General features: G+C 40.3%; 1 protein-coding gene across 2 annotated transcripts in view; it reads left to right on the top strand.

Annotated features, from left to right (window-relative positions):
- Positions 1-14,157, top strand: part of rapgef4a (Rap guanine nucleotide exchange factor 4a) — a 269,450-nt gene that overhangs the window by 155,763 nt on the left and 99,530 nt on the right. For both annotated transcript variants that reach the window (XM_080198985.1, XM_080198986.1), the window contains one exon: positions 13,118-13,171. In XM_080198985.1, the coding sequence (XP_080055111.1) occupies positions 13,118-13,171 (54 nt within the window). The remainder of the gene's footprint in view (positions 1-13,117; positions 13,172-14,157) is intronic.

Raw genomic sequence — 14,157 nt, 5'->3', positions numbered from 1 at the left:
AATTGAGGCAAATTAAATCCGTTTAGGGATGGAACTTAATGTTTAAAGGGGCACACAAGTTACCCATCCCTTCAGAAACCCATCTTCTGTAAGCAGGCAGCTAAAGAGTGGAGTCAGTCATGGCTACCTCAGTGCATCAGCCTGACCCATAAGAAGTCATTACTGCAAAGAGAGATTTGGAGTGCCCTTGTCAAGAAGGATGGGCACAGCCTGGCAATGAATGGGGTTGGCACTGCCAACAGCACAGAAGAGCAATGGGGGGAGGGGGGCTACCTAGGACAATTGGGTAGCCACCTGCCCAGGAAGTCTGCAGCTGACACGGGCATGAACATCAGTTTTGGGCCATGTGACGATAGGATGGGGAGGGGGAGAAGGCAACTGAGACCATACCCTCACCACATGATGTACAGCCAAAGACAGAACTACATTGAGATGGGTGAGTTGTCTGACTTCTGTACCCTCATCTCCAGGGTCCTTGCACGTTGCTGCAGTAGCTCCCATGCGCAGATATTAAAGTATCATAAGTAGGCTTACATTAACAGTCCAATGAAATTACTGTGAAAATCCCCTTGCTGTACACTACGGCACATATTCAGGTACACTGATGGAGAACTTAGCGTAGCCAATGCACCAAACGAGCATTTCTTTCAGACTGTGGGAGGAAATTGGAGCACCTGGAGGAAACCCACACAGACACTGGAAGAACGTGCAGACTCCACACAGTGACTGAAGCCTGGAATCAAACCCAGGTCCCTGGCATTCTGAGCAGCTGTGCTAACCACTGTGCCACCCTGAAGTAACTGTGGTTGTGAACAACTTCAGGCATTTTTCAGGGACCAGCTGCAGACCTTGGTGATGTCTTGCAAATGGCAGCACATCACTTTTTGCTAGTCACTGATTCTCTTTTTGGCACACCAGGACAGTACATGTTTCACTATGGATGTGGTCTCACAGGGACAAAGGATAGTGCATATCACAACCACCTCTGATGCAGGGCATCATGGATTGCACACAAAAGAAAATACTGCAGATGCTCAAAATCTAAAATAGATCCAAAACATGCTGGAAATACTTAGCATGTCAGGCAGCATCGGTGGAGAGGGGAACAGAGTTATTGGGCAGAACCTTACAAGAATTTAGCAGAGTCAGTTCTGGTGAGAAAACTGGCTTGGAACTCTGCTGCTTCACTGGCTTGTCCAACCCTGCCCCTCCCACCACTACCACCACAAATAAATGAGTCCTGCCTGTGAGGCTCCCCGCCCTCGGGCCTGCCCCCTGACGTTTGTGCATCTGGAGGAATCCCCTCAGCAGGTTCATGTCTGGATGGACTTGTTGTAAATCTCCGTCGCTGTGACATCACATCAGAAGTATGGAAAGCTAGTGAGGGGGGAAATGTTGGATATTTTATTGAAATGCATTCTGATTTTTGTTGCTGGTGAGGGGCAGTAAAAGATCAAATACTGATCTCGCCGACGTTTCACAATTTCTGCCAGATCTTGAATCCCTGCCAGTGACCTTGCGGACAGAGTGTGTGGGCTCAAGATCCCATCCACTGTTTCAGGTCAATGATGACCTTCTTGAATTTTAAGACTCACCTCAAGAACAAAGCACAGGAATGACATGAAATTCTGAAACATCACTTTTGTCAAGACTGGGCCTGTTAACACTTGGCCCTAGGGTCTAGATAGAAACCACGTGAACTTCTCCTACTTCAGCAATGTGAATAAGGTGTGATTTATGCAATGTCTGTCTCAGTACAGCAGAAGTGAGTCACCTGACTTGACAGATCAATGGAACTGAATGAGGAATCACACCAGAGAGTTGAGTCCTTTTGGGCAGAATCATCGAGCAGCCATGGAGTAAGCAGTAAAGACTAGAGCTCGACAAGAGTCACTGAGCTGTTCAAGCAGATATTAGAACAGAGTTATCGTTCACCAGAGCCATCTTGAGAATCCTTTAGAAATCTAATGGAGATCAAACCACAGTCTTGTACAAGAGAATATGGAGAAATTGGCATTCTGCAGAAAGACAGGAATAGTCTGGTGGTGTTGGTGCTGTGGAGGACTTAGCAATGGACAAACCCAGAAAGAGAACACAACTGTTGAACAAGTTAACAATTCAGGACAATTGTTTAATAAAGATAAACGAAAAGAAAGAACTGTTCCACATAGAAGTAGAGTTTTGATATAAATACAACAGAAGAAATGTAAGTTCTCTGAAAACAAGTAAAGCATGAGGGAGAGATTATTATCGAAGGTTGTTAGAAAAAGATGGATTCATCTTGTAAAAAAACTCAAATGGATAAATTAGATTGTGAAAGCAGATGCATGCAGTAAAGAACATCTCTGGTCTAATCAGAAGATTGATAAATTAAACCACTCAGCTGAAAGATGTGCTGGAGAGAACTGGACAAAGCAGCAATTCAGGCAGAAAAAGAAACTGAGATTGCATGCCACAACAAGATTGCTGAAAGTTACACTAATGCATAAGAACCAGTATCATAACACAGTTGATGGAAAACATGCCTACTAGAAGTACAGGACTAAAGTACAGAATACAACGACCATTTCCTTCATGGGTGACAAACCGAGTTTTATGAATGAACAGCCAAAATGTAAGACTATTCTATTGGAAGGATAGTACCTGCATGCTTTGTAGAATGAGGTGCTTGACAGAAGAGGATCAGTGGATTGGAGAGTGACATCGTCTGCAGAGTGAAGCATGGGAGGTCACACGACACCAGGTTATAATCCAACAGTGTTATTTGAAATCGCAAGTTTTCGGAGCACTGCTCCTTCGGGTGAATTGGAGCATGGGGTGCAGGCACAGAATATATAACTGGACTGACAATAGCCCAACACTAACTAAAGAGTAATCAAGAGTGTCAAAGGATAAGTACAGACAGTGTAGGCTGGCTGAGTAAAAATCTTTACAAGTAATCATGAGTGCTAATGCAAACAGTTAAATATGATCAGTATGTGCAGTGTATAACAAGTGAAGGGAAGTCCTAAGAACCAATAATTTAAATCTGAGAGATGATTACAAACAGTGAGATGGTGTTGAACACTATGCAAACTAATTCAGGTAGAAAGATCACCTGTAATCAAGGTATGCATAATGTCACAACAAGACAATCAGGGAGATTTTACTCCACAGAATCATATGGTGGGGTTACATGTGGTGTGACATGAACCTGAGATCATGGTTAAGGCCATTCCCATGAGTGCAGAACTTGACTATCAGTTTCTGCTCAGCAATTCTGCATTGTCGTGTATCTCGAAGGCCGCCTTGAAGAACGCTTACTCGAAGATCGGAGGCTGAATGTGCTTGATCACTGAAGTGTTCTTCGACTGGAGGGGAATACTGCCTGCCAATTATTGTGCGGTGTCCATTCATCTGCCATCGTAGTGTCTGCATGTCTTGCCAATGTACCATGCCCCGGGACATCCTTGATTGCAGTGTATGAGGTAGACTACATTGGCCAAGCTATGTGAGTGTGTACCATGTACCTGGTGGATGGTGTTACTCTGTCAATGATCTGTCATGTCCTGCAGAGGTTACCTTGGCAGGGTTATGTGGCTTAACAGCATCTCCACATCAGAGTATATAGTCCTTAGTCTAGGCTAGGACAGAACTCAATGCAGCAGCCCTTGTGGAAACATCCCATGCAAATTTTTATATTTGGAACTGTGTACAGTGAAGCTTTCTAGAGGCGTTAAGTCAAATGCAAGCTTTAAGATTCCTCAGTTGAACAACCACTACATCAATTTACAAATACTTAACTTGTGTATAATGCTTATTTAGAATGTGGGTTGAGTAAATCAATTTTCTAAAAGCCCCAAATGGGGAGGGATGTTGTGCATGTGCATCTCTTTAATTCAGTACTGCAGAAGTGAGCCACTTGACCTGACAGACCAATGGAATTGAGTGTGAGGCATCACACTAGAGGATTGTGTCCTCTCTCAGGTAGAATCATTTGAGCAGTCATGAAGTAAGCATGTAAAGACTAGAGTTCACTCCAGACAGCCCAGGACTGTAATCTCGACCAAGTTTCACCCATTAATAAATACCTTCCTTGTTCCTAATAGTCTGAAATCTCTTGATGGTGCCATAACAGCCACAACATAACATAAAAATATGAAAAACCCCCACACAATTTCTGACCATATAATCACTGGTCACAGCCACAAGTCTATCCCTGCTAATTAATACTAGTATGGATTTGGAGGAGATGTGCAGGCAAACTTTGTATTCTCTGGTGACAAATACAAATTGTATGCATCCTTGAGAATGAATTGATGATATCCTTGAGGTGTTTGAAGAATGTTCACCAGTTCCTCAAATAGTTTATATTCATTAAGGTACGTAGTGTGGGAAATAATGGTGAGTGTGAAAATGAAAAGTGTGGTGTAATGCAGTATTTGTAGGAAGTAAATATAAATAATATCAGTACATTGGCCAGAACTGTGTGCAGAACATAAGAGAATAACATCCTTACCATGACAACTGAGGCCATTGAACTTGGCTTTGCAGACGTGTGCCTTGAAAGCTAAGCTCCTTGCATCAAACAGATATGTCCAAATGGAAATTGTTCCGTGTCCCAGCACAGATGATCACAAAGTTGCGACATAAGTATTGCTGTTTCCCCCTAGGCAGAGTGATGATCCCCTGAGAACAGTAATGTTTTTGAAATGAATGATTTATCCTGGCATTCTTTCATTATGAAATGCAGCAAAGCTGATAATTTTGTGGAGTGTAAATTCACATTAAACTCCAATAAAGACGTATGTGTTTGTGATTCACTTATGTCTAAATTAATCCTGTAACACCAAGGAAATGGCATTAATATTAGCTTGTAACATTACTAATGTGTCACTCTCTGAAAGAACTATTATTAGCGAATGACTCTATTTCCTCTAATTATGGGGATAACATTGAAACTCCAACGCTAGAATCATGGAATTGTAGCGACTGTACCAGTGCTTGTTGTGGATTATTTTATTTTTAAACTGTTTGCTTTATCAGGGAATTGTTGATGAAATACTTTCACAGTCTCAGAATTGAGCTCAAAAAGTCAGGAACAGGGCAACTCGAATCACCTTCAAATGGGATTGTTGAATTTAGCTTACTTATGGAATATTTGCACAGTCTGCACTGGAAATGTAGGCCAGAATTCTCCAGTCTTGCATGCCTTGCTGCAGCTGCTGGCAAGAATGGAGAATTTGGCACTCAGCGGGACCAGAAAATCCTAGCTGCAGGTGAGGTTGGAGAATTCTAGCCAATAATCAGTTGTCTGTAATAGACTTTAAGCTTAGGAGCATGCAAGATTTGATACTGTAATGGCTGTTTGAATTTGGTTAATTACTGTAAAGACATGAATGAAAATGTTCTAGCTGTCGAGAGATGGAGAAGCTGAGTTTATCAAACGAATAGGAAATTGTGTTGTTCTCTCCACCCCCCCCCCCCCCCCCCCCCTTCAAGGAATTATATGAAAGAAAACAAACTTGCACTATGTAGTGAAAGGGGCGATGTAAATGTATCTAAAAGTACTTCACAGTCACTTCCAAACTCTTTCATCATTTTCTTAAAAATATGGAAAACTCCCCAATTTGATAGGCTAAGTTTACAGCTACTCAAATATTTTGGTTACCTAGGTAGAGTGGAAAAGTTGGGGCTGTTCTCACTGGAGAAAAGAATTGAGAGATTTGATGAGAGATATTGTAAGTCACAGATCTGGATAGAGGGAGATGATGTTCCTATTGGGGGATTTGAGAACTAAAGGGTGCAGATTGAAGATAATCAACAAAAGAAACAATTGCAACTTGAATGGTTAGCATCTGGAATGCACTGCCAGAGTGTTGTGCAGGCAGGTTCAATCATGGCATCCAAAAGAGAACTGGATTATTATCTGAAAAACAAGCATGTGCAGAGAGGGGTGTGGCTCCAATTGAATTGACCCTTCATTGAGACACACAGATGCTATCGACCAAATTGGCATTATCTGTGCTCTAACCATTTTATAATTCTGAGAGAACATTATAAGCAACATAACTACTGTAGTAGAAAACATTACAATATGTAATTTCTAAAAATATTATTTTAATCTACATCTACACCCTAACATTACTGTACTGGAGGCAATTTGCCCTGTGCTGCTTTCTGTTTTCCTGACAGGCTGAGGAACTACTGTACATTGAAACATTAATTGGCTCTAGATAATTATCAGTTGCAGAAATTAGACAAATTTTTCAGTGTTGCTAACCTGCTTGATAGTATGGCTTTTTATAATGCAATGACAATTTAATTTTTTTTTAAATTGCTGGAAGATTTGCTGTCACGTTCTTGATTTGCTAGCATTGGCATCACTGGTAAGCAACAGATCGGTTTTAGTTAAGCATTTTCATTTTATGTACAGTGAATTCTGTCATTAACAATTCAGTACTAAGTTAATATTTGTGATTTAATGACTTTGCAAACAAGATATGCATCTTTGATGTTCAGCCTTTAAATTGATCAACTTTTTACCCTTAAAGTAACCAGACCAAGTCACTGAGTTCTCTTAAACAGCTGTTTTAATGCAAGCAAGATAACGAGGACCCTGAAAAGTCATAGGTTAGTGCTGTTAACTAGCCAGAGCCAAGAACTCTGGAATACACAAGCAGTTATACTTTCAAAGTTGAAGGTATTGGAGGCATCTGCATTCACTCAGTTATTGATTAAGGATACATCATGCATAAGATGCAGATATTAAAACCAATCACAATCATTACACACCTGCTTATTATAATATGCAATCAGTGTGAAGACTTAATCATACGAGCAGATCTATTTCATCATTGTTTCAAGTTATCATTGATGTCCCAGTTTGTCTGTGGATATCACTCCTTTCTCAGGTTCACTCTGTTCCAGATGTCTGATTTAATTAATTCCCTCAGACTAAAGGCCTTGGTGTTTATCAGTGAAGATTAGAAAAATGTCTTTTTTTTCTCATAGCAGCTTATGATTTTTTTTAAACTAGCGATTATTAGCCATTTCAGTATGCACACGGTTTAACAAGCAATCTACTTGGCCAGTTAGCGATGTTATCCATTCTTTTTGATTTTTGCAACAACTTCCTAGAATTTGATTGGGAATGGCCAGGGTCTGATTAGTTGGAGAACAATTGACCTTGAGAAGATGGTGGTGAGTTGACGCCTTGAACCGCTATCGTCCCAGTAGTGTAGGTATACCCACAGCACTGTTAGGGAGGGAATCTGTATGTCTGGGTTCAGTGTGTTTTGAGGGCTGAGTATTGCAGCTCCTGGCATGTTCTGGACGCCAGTGTGGAGTGTGGTGGGGAGACGGGCCACACACGCGTGTACAGTTTCCAGTTTTCATCTGACAATTGTGGAAGCAGCAGAAGCATGCGTGACGGGTTTGGCCATTCTAACAATGTTTGCAAAAGTTATCATGGAAACTTGGAACCAAGAGACTGGGCATAGTGTGAAACATTAGAGTCAGGAGCAGGTAGGGATGGGTTGCTCCATACAGCTAAATGCTCCCATTGGTTAAGGGAGCTGGAGCTCAAGTCATGGAAATTTAGTTCCATGCTGCTATGAGCCTGGGCCTCGGTGAAGCCCAGGTGTAGTATTTGCTTCATGCAGCTGAGACACCCAGGGGCAGTACCAGCTCAATAAGGCCACCTGAGACAAAGGAAAGCTCAGGAGTAGTGATGCTCTTCTCAGAGCAGCTAAGAAGCTGGTGTTGTGCCCGTGATTTGATGCTTGGTTACAATTTTGTGAACCCAGTGAACTGCAGTGTCAGCAACCGGGGTGTTGCTGACGTGATCGGTTCTTGGCGCAGTCAAAATGGGACTGGTTATTGAGGGGCATCCATATATTCTCAAAAGAAGAACTAAAATTCCTCACACAAAATAACCATGCTTTATAGGATTTTGTGATTTGGCAATCGCTGGTGTCTGGGTGAGGTACTGAGAAATTAGTGGGATCAGTCTTGGTAGCATCTGCCACTTAACCTGCTGACCACAGTTTGCTTGGCAATTCATGTTAATTCTACATCTTAGGTATAAGATGATTACTATTGACTGTTTGCTTTGCTGACTTTGTGAAATTTTATAGCTTTATTCTCCTTAGTAAGAGTTTCAAATTCTGCCTACTTTACAACAAAAAGTTACTGGTCACTAACCGGATTATAACAATTTGGAATGGGATTGCAGTCTGTGATCTGGCCTGGGATCATAACTTACTTTTTACAAGAAGTAAACCAGTATTACTGCAGGGAAAATAGACTAGGGTTTGACATGGAATTTGAGAAAATGTTGATTTATTATCAGTTCATGTGATTTTAATAATGCAAGAGTTGGAGGCCTTATGTTAAATTCCCTTAAAATCATCAGTGGTATCAGATGACATCCGAAGTGACGTTCTCCATGCACCCATTCTGTGTATCATTCAGATTGTGAACCATACCGCTTTAAAAATTCCTGTTGAAACCATTAGTGCTTCTACCTTTTTGAGACCAGTTGTCAATGTTCTTTCCAAGCTCCATAATGTCTGAGGTATCTCTTCAGAACTCCTGCTCCAATTGTCAGCCCTGGCTCAGTGGTAAGATTCCCACTTTCCTCAGGTCAATACTGTATTGAGAAAAAGCAAATACGCTAAGGCTATCAGTTAAGATGCCCTGCAACACGTCGCTTTTGAAATGTGAGATAAGGGAGATGGCAAGGTTGAATCACATTCCTGACTCCACCCGCAACCATCTTAATCACTTAAAACAGGCATTGAACGGTCACCCACTGCAAGGTCCCACTTTTCTGCAGTTGTCATGAGCTGATACCATTGTTGTTCAATACCATTTAACTAATGATCTCAGAGGCCACATTTAGCCAAGTTCAATTTCAAGACCTGACTGAAGCTGACAATGGAGCCAGGAAGACAACATTATAAACCAGCATTGTCTGAATCGCCCAATTTTATTATTTCTCCAATATTAACATGTGCAGGGAATAAGGTATCACACAATTGTTCTGGTGCAGAAAGACAGCATTTAGCCCATCTCGTCTGCACCAACTCTCCAAACGAGCATCATGACTTGCTGCTGTTTCCACGTATGCCTGCACATCGTTTCTATTGAAATAATCATCTCGTGCCCTTTTGAATTCCTCAATTGACTGTGCTTCCACCACACTTCCAGGCAGCATTCCAGACCCAAACCAGTCACTGTGTGAATAAGTATTTTCTCACATCACAGTTGCTTCTTTTATGAATCACTTTCACTTTAAATCTGTGCCTTCTCATTCTTCATCCTTTTACAAGCAGGAACATTTCTCCTTATCTACTCATTCCAGTACCCTCATGATTTTAAACAGCTCTTATCAAATCTCTTATCCTCCTTCTCTCCATAGAGAACTTCTCCAAACTATCTTCAAGACTGTCATCCTTGAAATCATTCTTGTAAACCTGTTCTAAATTCTCTCTAACGCATTCATACCCTTCCTATAGTATGATGTGGAGATGCCAGCAATGGACTGGGGTAGGTGCTGCTCCTTCATGATAAAGGAGCAGCACTCCAAAAGCTTGTGCTAACAAATAAAACTGTTGGATTTTAACCTGGTGTTGTGAGACTTCTTACTGTTCCTATAGTGTGGCATCCAGAACTGCATACAATATTTCAGCCAAGGTCTAACAGGTGTTTGGTACAAGTTCAGCATACCCTCCTTACTCTTGAACTTTATGCTTGGTCTTGTACTTTATGCCCCAATTAATAAAGCCCAGAATATCATATGCTTTATTAACTGTTCTCTCCACCAGTCCTGCTACATGCAATGAGCTATTATCATATACACCCAGATTCTTCTGTTCCTGCACCCTTTAAGAATTTTACCCATTTTATAGTCTCTCCATGTTCTTCCTACCAAAATGCATGACTTTGCACTTCTCAGCATTGAACTTCATCTGCTACCTGTTTGCCCACTCCCCCATCTTGCCTGTGTCCTTTCTGAAGTCCTGCACTGTCCTCTTCGCAGTTTACAATACTTCCAAATTTTGTATCAACTGCAAACTTTGAAATTGTTCCCTGCACACCAAGATCTTGATCATTAATACATATCAGGTAAAGCAAGGATCCCAGTATCAACCCCTGGGAACACCGCTACAAACTTTTCCCCAGCTTGAAAAATACCCATTGACCATTTATTTCATAAACAAACTATGATGTAGCATGAGAAATAGGAACCTGCTCCATCATTCAGTAAGGTCATGGCTGATCTGCCATCACAACTACCAACTTCCACTGCCCCATACCAATTCCCTCAGTACCAAAAATCAACCATTTAAAAGTACTTTTAAATGTACTTGATGACTCAGCCTCTAGGATTGAGAATTTTAAAGATTCACAACCCTTTGAGTGAAGAAATTTTTCCTCAGTCCTGAGTGACCCAATCTCTTATTCTGGCTTTAGTTCTAGAAGGGCAAACAATCTGCACAAGTCTCTTAAAATTTTATTTGTTTCATTGCAATCCCTTCTCATTCGTCCAAAGTTGTAGAATCATAGAATGGTTACAGAAGGAGGACATTTGGCCTGACTTATCCTTGTAGCTGTGCAAAATTTTCCTCTTAATATGATGATCCAATTCTCTTTTGAAAGCCAGGATTGAATCTACCTTGGTCAGTGCAATCCAATCCTAAACACTCCATAATAAAATCATGTCACTGTTTTTTTTAGTATAAGCCAGTTTACTTAGTCTCTTCACCTGGGACAAACCACTCATCTCAGCAATCCGTCTAATCTGTTTTCACTCCCTCCTAAGGCAATTGTTTCCTGCCTTAGCTAATACTTTGTGCATACTCTGGATATTTCTCCTATTTTGTCACCCTAAAGTCAACAAAGGCAAAAACCTTTCAATTTTTTAAGCACAACCCATCAAATTTGGCTGCTTTGAGAGAGTTCTCGTTTATTTATGACCCTAACTGCAGTGCTTCCTTAGCTATCAGTGGCATCATTTATCAATCTATCTCAAATTTGTTCAAATCTATTCTTGAATTTTGTTCTTAGAGATCAGTGTCATGAATGGTGGTTGACACAGCATCTTCCAAATCCACAACCTGTCCCAGTGAGAAACTATAAAATATAGGATCAAGAGAAACCAGAGTGTAGGACAAGGGCAGCAACTGCATGGGAACACCATCACCTGCAAGTTCCCCTCCAAGCTTCACACCAACCTACTATTCTTTCACTGTCACTGGGTCAAAATCCTGGAGCTCCCTCCCTAAACTGCTGTACTAACGTGGACCACAATGGTTTAAGAGGCAGCTCACCACCAACACCTCGAGGGTAGTTAATGATGGGGGATAAATGTCAGTCAAACCAGCAATCCTCACATCCCATGAAAGAATTTTAAGAATGCATTATTGGCCTGGACTACCATAATATCCACCAATTGCAAGTGAGTGTTGATGAGGGTCTGTGCATTTGGAATGTACTGTCTCATTTACAGTCCTAAAAATAAACCCCTGATCCAGCTATGCCGCTACAATGCTTGAACTATGCTCCTCTGAATTCACATCATCTGGCCATTTTAAAGCAACAATTTCAATGAAGCATAAAATTAGACAGGATGTAAATGGGGAGTTTAGTCTCAATTTGCCCCATACTGGATGAGTCAGGTCAAAATCAGGGCTTCAGTTTAAAATGGCAGAATCCAAAGTCTGCCTTCAATATCTTGCTACTTAAGATCTAATCAAATGATTGTTGTTAAGTTAGATTTGTCTATTCATTCATTTTATCAAATGTGATTTTGAAGTTTGTTTCCTCAAACAGATAGGAATTACAATAGACCACTTGAGAAAACTTGTAATATTCAATCCAAAATATTTTGCTCCAAAGGGAGAAAATTCAGCATTATGCAACATGTATGTTATTTGTTAGGTTTCTTTCACCCTGGTTTTATCACTAGGCAAAATAAAAGCAAAATGTATGAGTACACAGAATGTGGAATTATTCTATGCTTAAAATAGATTCTTTGGACATATAGCTTTCATGTTCTCTTGCCCAAACTCACTAGATTGAAACCCTATGTACACTGTCACTGCACAGAATGTTTGCTACCCATGTAGTTGTGAGAAATAGGACCTTTTGCAAGGTCAACTGTAACTGCCTGTTCCTTTCCAAAGTCACATTTTTAGGTACTCAGTTATTGATGTCCTTTTATAGTGTTTGTTTTGTGTTGTCTCTTTTTTTTCCCCCTCCATATAAGTGTTGGAAGGATTAGTAAGTTGATTATCAGCTTTAATGCTGTTTCTGTAGCTCACAAGGCATGAAGTGGAACTTGGAGCCAGAGCCACTGGCTCAAGCAGGAATAATACCTACAGAACCATGAGACATTTCCTTTTGTAGTGTGGAATAGGTGATATTAATGTACAGCTATTAAAAAGACCAATCATCCAAAACCTCAACATCTATGTGAGAACGCCATACCCATGTTTAAATTACCAGAACCTTGAGTTGAATCACTTCATTTGAATACTTAGTTCCATAAATTAAGTTTTGGATTCCTCAATCAGATTGATTTACATATTTAAAGCCAACATTCTTGAATGCCTGATATATGCTGTAAAGCATTTAGATTATTCTCACTGCTTTCAGTGCACTTCATCTGATATAAGTCATGCATATAATGAGTCATCTTGCCACCCAAAAAAAAGCAACTCCTATTTCATAGGGATATTACAAAACAAACATTGGCCAGAATTTTATCATCCTGTCCACCATGAAAATAAGAATGGGCAAGGGACAGACTGTGAAAAGGTCTATTGACCTTGGGCATGATTTTATGGTTTCAGAATGAGCAAAGCAGTAAAATCCCTTCCATTGTTTCCCTAAAAGTAAAATACTGTGTATTGTGGAAATCTGAAATAAAAACAGAAGTGCTGGAAATACAGCAATTCTGAAGTTGCATTCAATTCAACGGTAACTATTTTTCTCTCCTACACTGTTTTTCTAGATATGTTGCATTCCATCATTAATTTTTATGTATTATCCTTTTTACTTTCATGAGTTTTTTTTTACTTAATTGTGTTGATATTTTCTTCTTTTAAGTTTTCCCATGTTTATCTTTCAGACAACAGTCATTGAAAATCGACTCTCTCTACATCCTGTTAAAACCATTACCCAGGTAATGGGAATTTACAACTGAACTGCTTTACAATGAAGATTGTATGAAATTATGTAGACTAATAATTTATCTGAATATAATTTAAAGTAAATAGAATCCCAATAATCACTAAGAGTAGTCAAATATTTAACGTGCTGAAATGCAATCCCAGTATGCCTCATTGCGAACCAATGGTAGAGTAGCCCTACGATCAGCAATATTCCTAATGTTAAAATGGAAAATAGTAAGTTCCCTCATGGTTTTTACATTTTAATTTTGATTATTTAATTTGTTTCTTAGGATTTTTTATTTAAAAAAATTATCTCATTGCTTTAGAAACGGCATATTTACCACTTGCTTTAAGTTGCAATTTAAAAACTGAATCCTTTCCATCTCCCTGATGTACTTTATGAACGGTATGTTTTGTTTGCATAGCATGCAAGAAACAATACTTTTCACTGCATCCCAATACATGTGACGATAATAAATCTAACCTAAGGCTTACAACACAGGCTGGGATTTTGCGTCTGCGTTTGCTATGTGCAAGAATGTCGACATGTGTACAAAATCCCGTAACAGTCAGAAAATGAAAACCTCGCTGGAAAAGTCTCTTCCAGATTTTCCTTGCTCCCTCACTCATGGCATAACCAGGAATCTCAGTGTCATTTTAAGGGCTTCCCTGCCATATTATCCCCACATTGCAACGCAGCATTAGCGAAGTTTACAGTAAGTTATTAAAAATGGGAATAAGCCTACGGGAGCCTGCCAGGGGTGCACAAGCAACTATAATACCCAGGGGAAAGGAGGGAGAGATGTGCCCTGGCATTACCCCTAAGTGCTAGGGGACAGTGTCTGAGGCCCCATGAGGAGCTCCTTTGGGTGGGAGGGGTTCTGTTAATGTAGGAAGGGATCATGTGTCTGGGTTCCTGTTTTTTTAATTGCGATTAGGGCACCCTGATCTTGGGATTCCCAACATTGCCAGCTTTTTCTAGGTCACCCTGATCTCA

The sequence above is a fragment of the Carcharhinus amblyrhynchos genome, chromosome 11 (assembly GCF_965287045.1).
Source record: "Carcharhinus amblyrhynchos chromosome 11, sCarAmb.v2.hapA, whole genome shotgun sequence".
NCBI classification, from domain to species: Eukaryota; Metazoa; Chordata; class Chondrichthyes; order Carcharhiniformes; family Carcharhinidae; genus Carcharhinus; species Carcharhinus amblyrhynchos.
Note: the sequence above shows the minus strand (reverse complement) of the source record. Positions and strands in the feature narration are given on the sequence as shown.